At 41.7% G+C, this 16,748-nt stretch overlaps 1 protein-coding gene across 1 annotated transcript in view; it reads right to left on the bottom strand.

Annotated features, from left to right (window-relative positions):
* LOC144695985 (serine incorporator 1-like) overlaps window positions 1–16,748 on the bottom strand; it is a 37,899-nt gene that overhangs the window by 18,789 nt on the left and 2,362 nt on the right. The window contains exons 2-3 of the mRNA XM_078567126.1: window positions 7,520–7,681; window positions 1,240–1,427 (exon numbers count right to left, since the gene is read on the bottom strand). Coding sequence (XP_078423252.1) covers window positions 1,240–1,427; window positions 7,520–7,681 — 350 coding nt within the window. The remainder of the gene's footprint in view (window positions 1–1,239; window positions 1,428–7,519; window positions 7,682–16,748) is intronic.

Below are 16,748 nucleotides of genomic sequence, written 5' to 3'. Positions count from 1 at the left end.
ATTTCAGAAATTTTTTGCATTTGAGAACTTATTTGCATGTTATTTCCGTTGTTGAATCTAAGGAAGAGATAGCAGAGACATTACTACTTATACTTAATAATTCATTAGAAAAAAGGTGCAGTGCCAAAGGATGTGCTAATATAATTCCTATTTTTAAGAAGAAGGGCCAGTCCTAACATCAGTAGAAGCAAAAATAATAGAATCCTTACTGAAGGAGAATAGAAGAACATCGAGAAATAAGAAATTTAATAATGAATAGTCAGCATGATTTCAAAGATGTTTGACCTACTTTTCGGAATGTTTTGAAGAGATGAGAGAGTAGAAAATGGTGATGCAATGGATGTATTTTATCTGGATTTTTAAAAAGGCCTTGGATAAGGTGCCTCATAATAGATGAATCAATAAGGTCAGAGAATGTGGAGTCAGGGGACAAGTAGCAGAATGGATTGCTACCTGGATTTAAGACAGAAAGTAGAGAATGGGAATAAAGGGTACTTATTCTCAGTGGTAGAAGGCTCAAAGCGGTATTCCACATGGATCAGTGCAGGAACCACTGCTGTTCACAACTGACACGAACAATTTGGACTTTGGAATCAAAAACAATTTCTGAACTTGAGGATGACACCAGACAGGGGGTGGGAAAGTCAAAACTGAGAAGATTGCAACATAATACAGGAGGGCATTAATAAACTTGCAGAATTGGCAAATAATTGACATGAAGTTCAACACAGATAAATGTTCAGTAGTACATTTTGGTAAGGAAGAATAGGGAGGTCACTCATTACTTTAAAAGGTGCAATCCAGGTTGGGTAGAGGAATAAAGGGATCTCAGAGTACAAAATACATTAAACACTATAAATTGTGCCACAGGTTAGCAAGGCCATAAAAAGCCAATCAAGCACTAGGTTTTATTTCTGGGGAACTATAATTGAAAAGTAGGGAAATTATGCTAAGCCTGTATCGAATCTTGTCTAGACTACCTTAAAGACTACTGTGTGCAGTTCTGGTTTCCATATTGTAATAAGGATATACAGGCACTGGAGAGGGAGCAGAGAAAATATACCAGGATGATACCAGAAGTGCCGTATATCCTATGAACTCTGGTTAAAAAAAACTGTTGATTAGGTCACTGATGTTAATCCACATGTCACATGATCCAGAAACTCCTCAAAGGCAGTCTCTTTAAAGTCACTGCTAAGGTTATAAATAAACTAGTTTCTCTTGTTTGAAGCAGCTTACCCATTCTGCAGTCCGCCCCTCGGGTCTTTGCTGCTCTTCACTTGAATCATGATCAATGTAAACAGGAAGAAGAAGCCAGCCAGACCAAAGCACATACGATACACAGACTTATAACCCACAATGACATCACAGTTAACATTCCCCTGAATGAAGGGAATACTGGAACCTCCTTCACAAAATCCTGGAATCTGGAAATAAGAGATTTTAAAAAAATGTTACACGGAAAGCTTGCATTTTTAAAAAATTACTTCTGGCAAGCAGCAACACCCCCACCCCCTGAAAACTGCACTGATGATAAGCAGGGATGCAACTTGGGGGGTGGGGGGGCAGTGTGAGGTGGTGAGCTGTAGCTGTAGTGTCACTGGACTAGTATTCCAAAGGCCAAGGCAAATGCTCTGGGGACACGGCTTCAAATCCCACCACAGCAGCCGGTGGAATTTAAATTCAATTCATTAATTTGGAATCAAAAGGCAGTCGAATGGTGACCATGAAATCATTGCCGATTGTTGTATAAACCCATCTGGTTCACTAGGGAAGGAAATCTGCTGTCCTTACATATGACATCAGACCCACAGCAATGTGATTGACTCTTAACTGCCCTCTGAAATAGCCTTGCAAGCCACTCAAACTGCTACAGAGTCTAAATGGAACAAATCCAGATGGACCACCCGGCATAGACCCAGGCACCAGAAACGAAAACAGCACACCCAGCCCTGATGACCCTGCAAAGTCCTCCTTACTAACATCTGGGGGCTTGGGCCAAAATTGGGAGAGCTGTCCCACAGATTACTCAACCAACAGCCTAACAATGTCTGAATAGCATGTTTCCACGAGCATGACTATGTCCCATCACCACTATCACCATCCCTGGGTCGGTCCTGTCACCAGAGGTGGCAGCACATTGGTATACAGTTGGGAGGGAGTTGCCCTGGGAGTCACCAACATCGACTCTGGACGCCATGAAGTTTCATGGCATCAGGTCAAACAAGGAAACCTCCTGTGGTTACCACCAAACATCCCCCTCAGCTGATGAATCAGGACTCCTTGTTGAACACACTTGTGAGGAAGCACTGAGGGTGGCAAGGGAAGAGAATGTACTTTGGGCGGGGGACTTCAATTCCACTACCAAGAGTGGCTCAGCAGCACCACCACAAACCGAGCTGGCTGAGTCCTAAAGGATAAAGCTGCTAGACTGGGTCTGCGGCAGGTGGTGAGGGAACCAACAAGAGGGAAAAACCTACATGACCTTGTTCTCCCCAGTCTACTTGTCACAGATGCATCTGTCCATGACAGTATTGGTAGGAGTGACCACCACACAGTCCTTGTGGAGATGATGTCCCATCTTCATATTGAGGATACAATTCATAGTGTTGTGCAGCACTTACAACCATGTTAAATGGGGTAGATTTTGAACAGATCTAGCAACTCAAAACTGGGCATCAATGAGGCGCTATGGCCCATCGACAGGATTGCATACAACCACAATCTATAACCTCATGGCTCGGCATATCCCCACTCTACCATTTCCATCATAATGGGCGTTCAATACCGGTACAAAAATAAAGAGGCATACCTAAAAATTAGGTGCAAACCTGGCGAAGCTACAACACAGGTCTATCTGTATGCCAAACGCTGGAAGGAGCATGCGCTAGGCAGAGCTAAGCAATCCCACAACCAACGGATCAGATCTAAGCTCTGCAGTCCTGCCACATTCAATCTTTAATGGTGGTGGACAGTTAAACAACTCAGTGGAGGAGGAGGCTCCACAAATATTCCCATCCTCAGTGATGGGGGATCCCAGCACATCAGAGCAAAAGACAAGGCTGAAGAAGCATTTGTAATCATCTTCAGCCAGAAGTGCCGAGTAGATGATCCATCTTGGTCTCCTCCCGAGGTCCCAGCATCACAGATGCCAGTCTTCAGCCAATTTAATTCACTCCATGTGATATCAAGAAATGGCTGAAGGCACTGGATGCTGCAAAGGCAATGGGCCCTGACAACATTCCAGCAATTGTACTGAGGACTTGTGCTCCAGAATTGGCTGCGCCCTTAGCCAAGCTTCCCTAGTACAGTTACAACTGGCATCTATCCAGCAATGTGGAAAATTGCCCAGGTATGTCCTGTACACAAAAAGCAGGACAAATCCAACCTGGCCAATTACCACTTGAACAGTATACTCTTGATCATCAGTAAAGTATTTGAAGCGGTCATCAACAGTGCTATCAAGCAGCACTTACTTAGCAATAACCTGCTCACTGATGCTCAGTTTGGGTTCCACCAGGGCCACTCAGCTCCTGACTTTATTACAGGCTTGGTACAAACATGGACAAAAAAGCTGAACACAAGAGGCGAGAGTGACTGCTCTTAACATTAAGGGCGCATCTGACCGAGTGTGGAATCGAGGAGCCCTAGGAAAACTGAATGGGAGTCAAGGGGAAAACTCTCCACTGGTTCGAGTCATACCTAGCACAAAGGAAGATGGTTGTGGTTGTTGGAGGTCAATCATTTCAGCCCAGGACATCGCTGCAGGAGTTCCTCAGGTTAGTATCTGAGGTTCAACCATCTTCTGCTGCTTCATCAATGACCTTTCCTCCATTATAAAGTGAGAAGTGGGGGTGTTTGCATAACACTCAGCGCCATTTGTGACTCCTGAGATTCTGAAGCAGTCCATGTCCATATGCAGCAAGGCCTGGACAACATCCAGGCTTGGGCCTATAAGTGGCAAGTTACATTCATGCCGCACAAGTGCCAGGCAATGACCATCCCCAAAAAGACTATACCCATTCATTTCCCCTCAACATTCAATGGCATTGCCATTGCTGAATCCACCACTAACAGCATCCTGGGGGTTACCATTAACCAGAAACAGAACTGGACCAGCCACATTAATACTGTGGCTGCAAGAGCAGGTCAGAGGCTGGGAATTCTGCAGAGAGTAACTCACCTCCTGACTCCTCAAAGCTTGCCCACTATCTACAAGGCACAAGTCAGGAGTGTAGTGGAATAATCTCCACTTGCCTGGATGAGTGCAGCTGCAAGAACACTCAAGAAGCTCGGCGCCGGACAGAACAAAGCAGCCTGCTTGATTGGCACCCCATCCACCACCGATGCACCGCAACAGCATTGTGTATTATCTAAAAGATGCACTGCAGCAACTCACCAAGGCTCCTCCGACAGCAGCTTCTCAACCTGCAACTTCTACCGACTAGAAGGACAAGGGCAGCAGATGCATGGGATCACCCCTAGCTGCAAGTTTCCCTCCAAGTCACACACCATCCTGATTTGGAACTATATTGCCATTCCGTCACTGTCGCTGGGTCAAAATCCTGGAACTCCCCTTCCTAACGGCACTACAGGTGTTCCTACAGCACATGGACCGCAGCGGTTCAAGAAGGCAGCACACCACCACCTTCTCAAGAGCATTTAAGGATGGGCAATAAATGCTGGCCTAGCCAGCAACAGTCACATGTTATGAACAAATTTTTTAAAAAGGGCTTGACATTTAAAATAACAGCATTGGTAGAGAACAATTGTGATGTGTCACATGTTCAAATTGCCTGCTAACAATTCATCTTCAGGCTCACACATTTAAAATGGCCATTTTGATTGGTACCCAAAGGACCATCCCCCAGCATAATGCAGTGCCTTCAAGGTCGGGAGGGGGGGGGTGCATGATAAAAATAGAGAGCAGGAATAGTGGGGGAAAAGACTTAGTCAAACATGCAACTGCAATCTGAACAATTTAGCCCTTTGAGAACTGTGGCAGTGGTTAGGCATTTATTAAGTCTTAGACACTGAAGGGTAAAGTAAAGATGGATCTACCCTCAATAACTACTCAAGGATAAAGCCTTTGAAATTCAAATCCAAACGTGATAACCCTAAAGGAACTTACAATAACAGGTCCAGTGATATCATGTAATAAGAACATGGTTACAGCAATTATAGACTTTGTACAGTAATCTTGAATCCACTTTATTCATTATTAATTTAGCACATTTAAGGCAGCGCATCACAATGACAAGATGCACATTTTCTCCCCAGATGATATTTGATTATCTATCATCAAATGCTCAAATACCCTTCAGTCTCTGACCAATTCAGATGCTTTCAAAACTCTATTGTAGAGGAGATGCAGGTTAAATTGTAGTGCGTGCCTTGGAGTTTCAGATGCATATATTAGCATGTGTTGGGGGTAAATCCATAAACAGCAAGAAAGACTGTGGAATTACAAATAATTTGCAGCACAGAAACAGGCCATTTGGCCCCACCAGTCCCCGCCAGTGTTTATGCTCCAAGAAGCCTTCTCCACACATCTCCACTTAACCTTACAGGAGTAATCTACTCCTTTCTCTCACCTCTTTATCTAGCTTCACCTTAAAGATATCTGTGTTATTTAGCTGAACTACTACAATTGGTTGCAATTTCCACATTCTGACCCCAGTAAAACGTTTTTCCTGAAATCCCCACTCGATTCATTAGTGACTATCTTTACTTACAGCACCAAGTTTGGCCTTATCACAAGTGGAAACTACAGCCCAACAAGTTTACATAGGCAATTTCCATTATAAATGGTAGGCACTGGGAAGTGAGAGAGTGGCCAGAAACTCAGAATTCTTGCTATATCAGCACATGCATGCATACTGCACAAAAATTCTTTGTCAGCTGTTTTAAAAGGAGGCATTTACCTGTATTAAAATAACAAAGATATTCCATACTTATTATGCAATCGTGCCGTTATATTATGCAGCAAAATTTTACAGCTACAGTTCTGAATCTATGTTACCAGGACCAAGTGGAATATACACCAGGATTTTCAGAAAGTCAGAAGGGGCCAGATAAAGATTTGAGAAACATCAAGATTACATAAATCAATTCCCATCACTGGAGTGTGAAAATACAAATATATTGAAAAGGAAAAACATTTATCAGGGAATTTTAAACAATCAGTCTGACACTGGGACAACAGTGAACAAGAGATACTCAATAACAATCACAGGAAGGGAGAAGGGGGAAAAAGTGACAGAGAGAGGGAGAGAGAGAGAGAGAGAGAGACAGAGTGACATACAGAGAAGAGAGAGAGGCGCAGAAGGAGGGAGAGACAAGAGGGGAGGAAGGGAGAGACATGGGGAGAGAGTGGGAGGGAGAGGAGGAGGGAGGGGGAGAAGGACGCAAGAGATAGCGAGAGAGAGGGAAGCAAGGTGAGGCCAAAGTGACAAATTTCAGGTGCCTCATGAACTTTTAAAATGAAAATTATAGTATTAAGGGAGCACACTGTGTTATGTTCAATTCCAGAAATTCTGTTGATCAGTATCAAATATACTAAGACTCTCGGAAGACATTTTAATAATATGAAGGCAATTACAGTTAATGTTAACACAGCTAGATAGACTGAAAACAAAAACAGAAAAAAAAACACAGAAGGCTTTGAGAAGTAGTGATGTTATTTGGGAAGATGACATACACTATATACAAAAACAGGGGGTCAATTCTCATATTAAACTTGTTTTGATACCAAGTACTTAATTCTGCATTTCTGTGCTGCATACAAGGACATCTGTTGAAAATAAACAGATGAACTATGGTCTGCCAATGTTGTGTAATCTTATAAATGTACTGAATGTGCACTGGGACAGGAAATATGAAACCTGTGCACAGTGGGTGGATGCCAACTGGCAGAAAGATGATTTGGGCATGATTTCAATGCAAAGGTTCAGCTAAAATAAGTTGGCTATCAACAACATTAATTGATGCTGCAACACATCCCTAGGACATTTGCCTACAAGTCAAAGAAGTTTATTTTACTCTTTTAGAACTAAAAAAAGATTCTGCATCATAAACTGTGTGCCATTTAAAGCACCTTGTTTTCAAGACAAAATCAATGTACTGTAGGAAGCATAGGGCACAGTGTGCCATGGAAGATTCCAATATGTAAAATGCTAGTTTGTGAAGATCAGTTTCAACTCGTTTATAAAGAAAATACCTAGACAGGAATATTATCCTAGCCTTAAAAATTCTGGTATGGATATTGTGAATTTTTCTCCTCAAATATGATCTCCTCTCTTGAAAATATGACTTGCTGGGATAGGGTCCCACATGCCAAAATCCCCAACCTTGCCATCATTTTTCATGTGTCATGTCATGGGTCACACAAAGAATGACTATTTTTCAGTGAGGCATTTGGTAGACTGCTAACTTCCAACAAATTATATCTTGGCAAATTTTCAGGAGAGAAGATGGGACTAAATTGGAAGAAATATTATATATATTTAGATGAATTCACCTTCTTTAGTTGGGCTTCTATGCCTGGTGCTATCATGATACAGGAGACAATTGTTCCTAGGAGCAAGAAGCCGCCATAGGTAAGGCGAGTCACCACCGAGTTCTTGGTAGAGGGGCAACAGCCACAAAGCAAGCATGATGCACTTCCACACAGACACGAGGCCTGAAATAGAAAATAATCAGAGTTATAATCAATGAAGCTTCCAACTTATCTTTTCAACTATTACATTTATAAAGTATCTTAAATGTAGAAAACGAAAACATAGTATTTTACAGAAACTAAAATAGTCATTGATATGTTATACAGACAAAACAGAACATAGATCTCAAATCTTTTTTGTTCTATTACTTCTATAGTGAATTGCAATTACTATAGCTCCCCAATACTTAGCATTCCAAAAAAAAACCGAAGTAGCTATTCCCCTGAGCATCCTGACTATGACTGCCATCTTCTTTCATCTACAAAACAACTCGCCCGGATTTAGCATTAAGAACAACTGGGAGGCCAACAGCGCTCACTGTTGTCATGGGGTAGACTGAACAGCAACTTCAAGAATACCCAGATGTACAGTTAAACATGAAATCCAGAAATTGCAGGCTGAGTTATCCTGCTTCTTCACAGCCTGAGCTACAACAATACCTCACCAGTAATTCATATACAGGCATGAAGTTATGGTACTCACTACTAAACATGCCAACAAAAGTTAGGGTTGGTGCATTCAAATGTAAATTAATTTTTAAAACAGTGATAAGTCACTGCTGCTGACAAACAACCACTCAGGCACTCAGTCTAATTTTACAAGTGTAAAATACATTCCTTCAGAACATAAAAGTTTGGAGATGTAAAGAAAATCCTTTTTTTCTTTCTCTCTCTCTCTCTCCTATTTTCTGTACATGATTTAAAGCTAATTTATACTTCCTGGTTTAGTGTTTGCAACTTCCAGTGCAGATTTTTCAACCTGATTGGTTGACGAGGTACACCACCGTTTGCCTTGCTCACACATACCAGATCATCTGCACAAAGTGTTGCATTGCATCAAATGTCCAATGACAGCAAGTCTCCACTCAAAATCCCATCAGGGTAGTGAACGGCGACTATCATTGCTTATTTGCTAATCGCAAAATCCAGGCCATTACATTTTGGGGCCTACGCCCACTGTTTCAGTCATGGACTTCAGATGCACTAAGCCTTTCACTTTGTGTTTTCAATTTCTTCCCCTGTTCCAAAGCTGTCAAATATGGTTAACTTTGAAACCACAAATTCTCTGACCTCAACAATTACTTTAAAATCTGCATACAAAGAAATCGGGGCAAATTAAATGACAGGGGAGGAGTGTGGTTGACAAGAGGGTGAAACTAAATGCGAGAGCAATACCCCAAGAAATGCTCAGGAGAATTGCAGTATTATTCTGCAATACTGTGTTTCTTTATTTCTAGATATTGGCATTTATTCTTTTGTGGTTGTTGCTCAACCCAGCAGAATTTTCTCTTCTTTCATTGCTCCCTGAATTTTCTCCTTAAGGCAGATTCTTGTTAGATTACAACGCCACAGTACACATTCTTTATCTATGAACTTGGGTCAGGGAGGGTCAAATCTGAACCAATCCTCACACAAGTCCACACAATGCAGTTTCCAACTGAGATCATTGGAAAAAAAAATTAAGAGAAGCAACCCTAGCTTATTTCCTCTTCTATGCCTGCAGACACCGAAACCAATCATTGCAAACATACTTTCACTATACCCAACACACCACACGAGTGCCAAACCTCCTTTGACATCTACAACTTCTACCATCGAGAAGAACAAGGGCAGCGGACATATGGTAATACCACCGCCTGCAAGTTCCCCTCCAAGCCACACACCATCCTGATTTAGAACTATATCGCTGTCCCTTCACTGGATCAAATTCCTGGAACTCCCTCCCTCACAACATGATGGGTGTATCTACACCGCAGTGGTTCAAGAAGGCTGTTCTCCACCACCTGCTCAAAGGCAATTAGGGATGGGCAATAACTGCTGGCCTCGCCAGCGACACTCAAATCCCAAGAATTAATAATAAAGAAAAGAAAATATCAACCTATTAGGAATAAGCCTGGGAACCTTCTGGTTTAAATGGTTGTTACATGTTCTCTTAGCCAAACTTACTAACGTTTGAGAATCAGAGAAAAACTTCCAATTGATTATAACATAACCATCAAAGCTGCATATAGAATGAAACAAAAATTTGTAAGGAAACAACTTTAAAATTAGCAATGTATTTTTAAGAGTTGGAATATTGCAGACCACTTAATCCTTAAAATGGATAAGATTCTGTTCTTGATATTAGGGCCTAATTAAATTGAATGCTTTTCAATTCACTATCATACCACGATGATGGATTATGATCAGTATACTGGAAACAACAGCATGGGAGAAGTGTGACAGCACTCTGTGGGTTTCTCCATCAATAAATCTGCTTGACTATTATTTTAAAGAATAGAAATTAAATGGGGGAGGTGATGGCATTGTTACTGGACCAGGAATCCAGGGTCCCAGAATAATGCTCTGGATTCGAATCCCGCCACGGCAGTTGATGGAATTTGAATTCAATAAAAATCTGGAATTAAAAGTCCAATGATGACCATGAAACCATTGACTGTTGTAAAAACCCATCTGGTTCACTACCATCGTGCTAAATGGAATAGATTTCAAACAGATCTAGCAACTCAAGAGGCACTGTGGGTCATCAGTAGCAGCAGAATTGTACTCTAACACAACTTGATGGCCCGGCATATCCCCCACACTACCATTACAATCACGCCAGGGGATCAACCCAGGTTCAATGTCTCAGACAATGGCTGTGGGCCCTGACAATATTCCGGCAATAGTACTTATGCTCCAGAACTTGCTCTAGCCAAGCTGTTCCAGTACAGCTACAACACTAGCATTTGCCCGACTATGTGGAAAATTTCCCAGGTATGTCTTGAACACAAAAAGCAGGACAAATCCACTCTGGCCAATTACCGCCCCATCAGTCTACTCTCCATCATCAGTAAAGTAATGGAAGGGGTCATCAACGGTGTTATCAAGCAGCACTTGCTTAGCAATAACCTGCTCACTAACATCCAGTTTGGGTTCCGCCAGGGCCACTCAGCTCCTGACCTAATTACAGCCTTGGTTCAAACATGGGCAAAAGAACTGAACTCCTAAGGTGAGGTGAGGGTGACTGCCCTTGACATCAAGGCAGCATTTGACCGAATGTGGCATCAAGGAGCCCTAGCAAAACTGGAGTAAATGGGAATCAGGGGAAAAATTCTCCAATGGTTGGAGCCATACCTAGCACAAAGGAAGATGGTTGTGGTTGTTGGAGGTCAATCATCTCAATTCCTCGGCCCAACCATCTTCAGTTGCTTCATCAGTGATCTTCCTTCCACCATTATGAGGTCAGAAGTGGGGATGTTCATTGATGATTGCACAATGTTCAGCGACTCCTCAGATACTGAAGTAGTCAATGTCCAAATGCAGCAAGACCTGGACAATATCCAGGCTTGGGCTGACAAGTAGCAAGTAACATTTGCGCCACACAAGTGCCAGGCAATGACCATCTCCAACAAGAGAGAATCTAATCATTGTCCCTTGATGTTCAATGGCATTACCATCACTGAATCCCCCACTATCAGCATCCTGAGGGCTTACCATTGACCAGAAACTGAACTGGACTAGCCAATAAATACTATGGCTACAAGAGCAAGTCAGAGCCTGGGAATCCTGCAGCGAGTAACTCACCTTCTGCCTCCCCAAAGCCTGTCCACCATCTACAAGTCACAAGTCAGGAATGTGATGGAATACTCCCCAGTTGCCACAACACTCAAGAAGCATGACAGTCCATGACAAAGCAGCCCACTTGATTGGCACCACACCCACAAACATTCACTCCCTCCACCACCGACACACAGTAGCAGCATTATGTACCATCTACAAGGTGCACTGCAGGAATTCACCAAGGCTCCTTAGACAGCACCTTCCAAACCTATGACCACTACCATCTAGAAGGAACAAGGACAGTAGATAGATGGGAACAGCACCACCTGAAAATTCCCCTCCAAGTCACTCACCATCCTGACTTGGAAATATATCACCGTTCCTTCACTGTCGCTGGGTCAAAATCCTGGAACTTCCTTCCTAACAGCACTGCAAGTGTACCTACATCACATGGATTGCAGCTGTTCAAGAAGACAGCTCACCACCACCTTCTCAAGGGCAACTAGGGATGAGCAACAAATGCTGGCCCAGCCAGTGAAGCCCACATCCCGTGAATAAATAAGAAAAAAGAATAATCTGCTCTCATCTTGGCCAAAGTCACTCTCTAACCAACTAGTATGCACACAAATGCAAGATGGCAAACTGACAATGTGCTAAGTGTCAAGAAGATATAATAATTCTCAATGCTACTGGAATTTATTATAAAATAAAGTAATAGTGGGATGTGTGTGTGTGTGTGTGTGTATATATGAGAGAGATTTAATTGAATTAGAGGCAACTAGTCTGGGTGCTTTAATCTAAGAGAGGGTAGGTTTGAAATGTTAATTAGATAAACATGGGGAAGTTTAGAAACATAGGTGTCAAGGGAACATTTGCATTTTTAAATAAACCAGTCTAGACTGTTTTCAAAGGAGGAGTGAAATGTGTCACCTAGCCAGGTGAAGTTTAGAAACAGTGTGTTTATTTTTCCCAAAGATTACTGGTAAAACTTGGCACTATGAGGGGGCCTTATTATCAGGTGGATAAAGTTCAAAGACAAAGTGAAACAATGGGTATTTGCATTCAAAGAGGAAGATATGTATAAAGAAGGAACAAGGACTGTATGTAAGGGAAGGCATTTTTAAGATCAGTAGCATAAGATGCCTTCAGCATCTATGGCTCAAGCTGCTGTCTTCACAGGACTAGAGTTAAGAAAACTCACTTGGAAGTTGACTTGTTCAGGGTATCATGTTTCTTTGCCTGGGTCTTCTAAAATCTGTGTGTCTTACTGTTGCCTTAATGAAAATCTAACTGGGAGGTAGATTGAGTAGGGGATTTAGAAGTTATCATAGTAGTAATTTGTAGATCTATGTATATATTTAAAATAATTTCTCTTATTAATAAATGTTAATCTAGTTTTATAAAAACCTATAAGACTTGGTGGTCTTATTATTACTGAATTCAAGGCATGCATCTCGAAATTTATACAAATTGAAAATTAGTTGTGACAGTTGCTTCAAGTTTCCCTCTGGGATTTGAACAGATCGGCGTTTATCATCTGCTGTGTCATAACACAGCCATGGCCATAAACCCACAACCCGACACGACAGTCACATCTACAATAATACATCAGTAACAGATAAATGTTGTACTGGAAAGCAGCACTAACACCGGTAAGCATGAGCATTTATATCTTGGTGTACGTTGTCGGCATCAATACTCAGTTCTGTGGAATTCGCATCTTTCCCCAAAGTGTGAAACATTTCTTTCATTTGTCTGTACTGACGAAGTCCAAATATCAACACATTCATTACAGACATTTCAATGTAGTTTTTTTTTTCTGCCAGTTTTTTCCTTATGCCCAGGAACTAGAGGTTAAAAAATGAGGGGTGATCTCATTGAAACATATACAATTCTTACAGGGCTCAACAGGGTAGGTGCAGGGGGGAATATTTTCCCTGGCTTGCTGGTAGGAGGGGGGTGTTGGTCTATAACCAGTAGGGGCAGTCTCAGAATAAGGGGTAGGCCACTTAAGACTGAGATGAAGAGGTATTTCTTCAGAGGGTGGTGGATCTTTGGAATTCTCTACCCCAGAGGGCTGTGAAGGCTCAGCTGTTGATTATGATGTAGACAGAGATCAACAGAATTCTACATATTAAAAACACCAAGCATTATGGGGATAGTACGGGAAAACGGCATTCAGGTAGAAGATCAGTCATGATTTAGTTGAATAGTGGAGCAGACTCAAGGGACCGAATAGACAACTACTGTTCCTATGTTCCCAAATGAATTAAGCATTTTGCATGCATACTTTGACAAACAACATTTGAGCTGCACAGGGTTCTTGTAAAATGCTCACTTTCTCATAGCTTAGAGTAATTACCAAAAAGTCACTGGGATTGTAATGAATAAAGAATTTGCATTTATAAAGTTCCTCATCATCTTTTTCTCTCTCAATCATCCCAAAAGCACTTCAGCTATAAGTTGTCACACAGCCGATTCATCAGCAAAACCACTCTTTCACCTCCAAAATATCACCTTCCTCCACCCCAGAAACCTCAATCCATGCTTTTGATCACGTTATGACTGGGTTTTCCTAACCCTTTCCTTATCTGAAAAAGTACGAAATAGCAATCAGCCACAGGGCCCCCATCCTGCTCTGCCATTCAATAAGATTATGGCTGATCTTCTACCTAAACTCCATCTCCCCACCCTATCCACATTGAGAACCATAGAGTGATTGCAGCACAGGAAGCCATTCTGCCCATCGTGTCCACATCAGTTCTCTGCAAGAGCACTCAGCTAGTTCCACACACATACAAATTCTCTCTCTTCAGGTGTTTATTCAATTCGCTTTTTTGAAAACCATGATTGTATCTGTCTCCATCACACTCTTAAGGCTGTGCATTCCAGATCTTAACCACTTGCAGTGCAAAAAGCTTTTCCTCGTGTGGCTTTTGGTTCTTTTGCCAATCACCTTAAATCAGTGTCCTTTGGTTCTCAATCCTTCCACCAATGGGAACAGTTTCTCCCTTTCCACTCTGTCCTGACCCCCACATGGTTTTGAATACCTCCATCAAATCTTATCTCAACCTTCTCTTCTCAAAGGATAATAATCCCAGCTTCTCCAATCTATCCTCATAACTTAAGACCTTCAACCTTGGAACCATTCCTGTAAATCTTTTCTGCACCCTCTCCAAATCCCTTCACATCCTTCCTAAATTGCCTTGATTCTCTTAGTGCCCAAAAATTTATCACTCTCGGTGTTTAAAGTACTCAATAATGGAGCATCCTCAGCCCTCTGAAGTAGAAAATTCCAAACATTCACAACCCTCTTAGTGAAGAAATTTCATCTCATCTCAGTCCTAAATTGCCAACCCTTAGTCTGAGACTATGACTCCCCAAGTCATAATCAGGGGAAATGAACCCCTCAGTTTTTACCGTCAAGCCCTATAAGAATTTCATGCTTCAATGAACTCATCTCATTTTTCTGAATTGCAAAGAATATAGATCAATTTCTTTCATAGAAGACCATCTTCCCTGCATTCTAATTTAAAACTACAAATAAATAATCGCAGAACACATCTTCATCAACACTAAAGCCTACATCATCATTGCCCGTGTCAACAACAAGCTCCATCAGCTTTGTGTTCCATTAAATCTACTTCAAGATTCTTATCCTCTGCTTTAAGTGCCCAAGCACCTCATACCTCTCTAATTGCAGTTTCCAATCCCATACCCCTGCATGCACCCTCTGTTTTTCCTGACACGGCTCTTCTCATTCTTCATTTCCTCCACCTGACTGTCAGACACTTCTTCAACCCTTTTACTCCTGACATCTGAAACATTCTCTTTCAGTGCCTTTGCACACACCTGAATCATTTGCTTTACAGCTGCATTGCTCATCTCCTCCGCCTACCACCCCCCAGTTCCCCTGCTCAGGGTCTACTCACCAGTTAAACCCCTGTGTAGCACTCATATCTCTGTACGTAATTAACAGAATGGAAATGCAAGTTACTGTTATGTGGCCGAAAAGAGCAAGTGTTTTGTGCAGCAAAACTGGAAGACAGATGTAGTAATACCCTCATGATTGCGATGAAGTGCCAGCACAGATTGTGTGCTCAAGTCCCTGAATCGACTCAGAATGCCACCAGCTGGGGTGTGAAGCAGGGAATCGTTTCAATCATTAGAGCCGAGCTCACCAATAATATTTATTTTCACTCAATGTGATCTGCACTGAACATGGGTTGAGTCGCAGTTAACTTCTCTTCACTGTAGTCTTACACAAATGAAGCTGCATGTGGCTTTCCCAGGCTAGCAGAACTCGAAATACTAAAGTTTTGTTGAATGTAAAATGTACTGATGGCCTGCACTTTTTCAGGGAAGTGGTGTTAATTGGGTAGCTTTTTCAAAGCATTGGTACAGGCATGATTGGCCTCTCTTCTGTGCTGTCCATGATAAGCTATAACAAAATGTTAGGGAAATTTGCGCAACTGTGCAAATGAAAAGTGAGAGTAGTAGTAACTCCCCAAATATTTAAAATAAATTCATAATTATGAATTTTTAAAAGTCAGTCCAAATTTTACAGCCAAACTTTCTCCTTTCCATGTCTTTAAATCTACTCTAATGTGCTATAAGCTGAAACTTAGTTTAAAAATAAAATCTGGAAATAAAAAGCTGACATCAGTAAAAATGACCATGATGATGCCAGTCAGTCACAAAATCCAACAGGCTTAATGTTCTTTAGGGAGGGAAACCCACTATCCCCTAGCCTCTGTGAGACTGCAGTCCCACACCAACATGGTTGGCTCTTAACTGCCCTGTGAAATGGCCTCGAATACCACTCTGTTGTGTCAAGCTGTTCCTGACAGTTCAAGAAGAGGGTCCACTGTTACCTTCTTAGGGCAACTAGAGATGGACAATAAATGCCCCTTGCCAGCAACACCCATAGTCCAAGAATGACTTTTTAAAAATATTTTTTGCCCATAGTCCAGTGGAAGTTTTGAACCAATGCACCAGTTAAACTTGCAGCATAAATGCACACTGAACTAAGTAAAAGATAAATCATCTTTCAAAACAAGTGCTGCTGTGCTGTTCAAAGCTAAGGCAGTGAGAATGCCTATTATTAGCACCATGTAATTAGCCTCCAACAAGTTGAATTTTATTCAAACATTGTGGATTTTATTATTGTCACTCAACTGTGAACATTTGATCCTCACATAGTCGACAATCTTTCTCAAAAATCCACAGCGTTAAAGTACAAGATACAGACACAGGCATACAAAAAAAAGACAATAAATAACAATCATCTCTGTATACTTCCTGAGGAATTTTTTTTTGGAATAGTTGTCATCCAACAATAACCAAACAAAAATGCCACCCACACTGTTATCACTGGGACAAGCTACATAAATATGTTTGAAACTAGTAAGCCTTCTATGAGGTGCCACATAAGTAGACACACAACTAAGGTCAGACCTTGTGGAATAAGGGGGACAAGTAGCAGATT

The sequence above is a fragment of the Cetorhinus maximus genome, chromosome 21, assembly GCF_964194155.1.
Source record: "Cetorhinus maximus chromosome 21, sCetMax3.hap1.1, whole genome shotgun sequence".
NCBI lineage: Eukaryota > Metazoa > Chordata > Chondrichthyes > Lamniformes > Cetorhinidae > Cetorhinus > Cetorhinus maximus.
The sequence above is the reverse complement of the archived record's forward strand: the minus strand, read 5'-3'. Positions and strand labels throughout refer to the sequence as shown.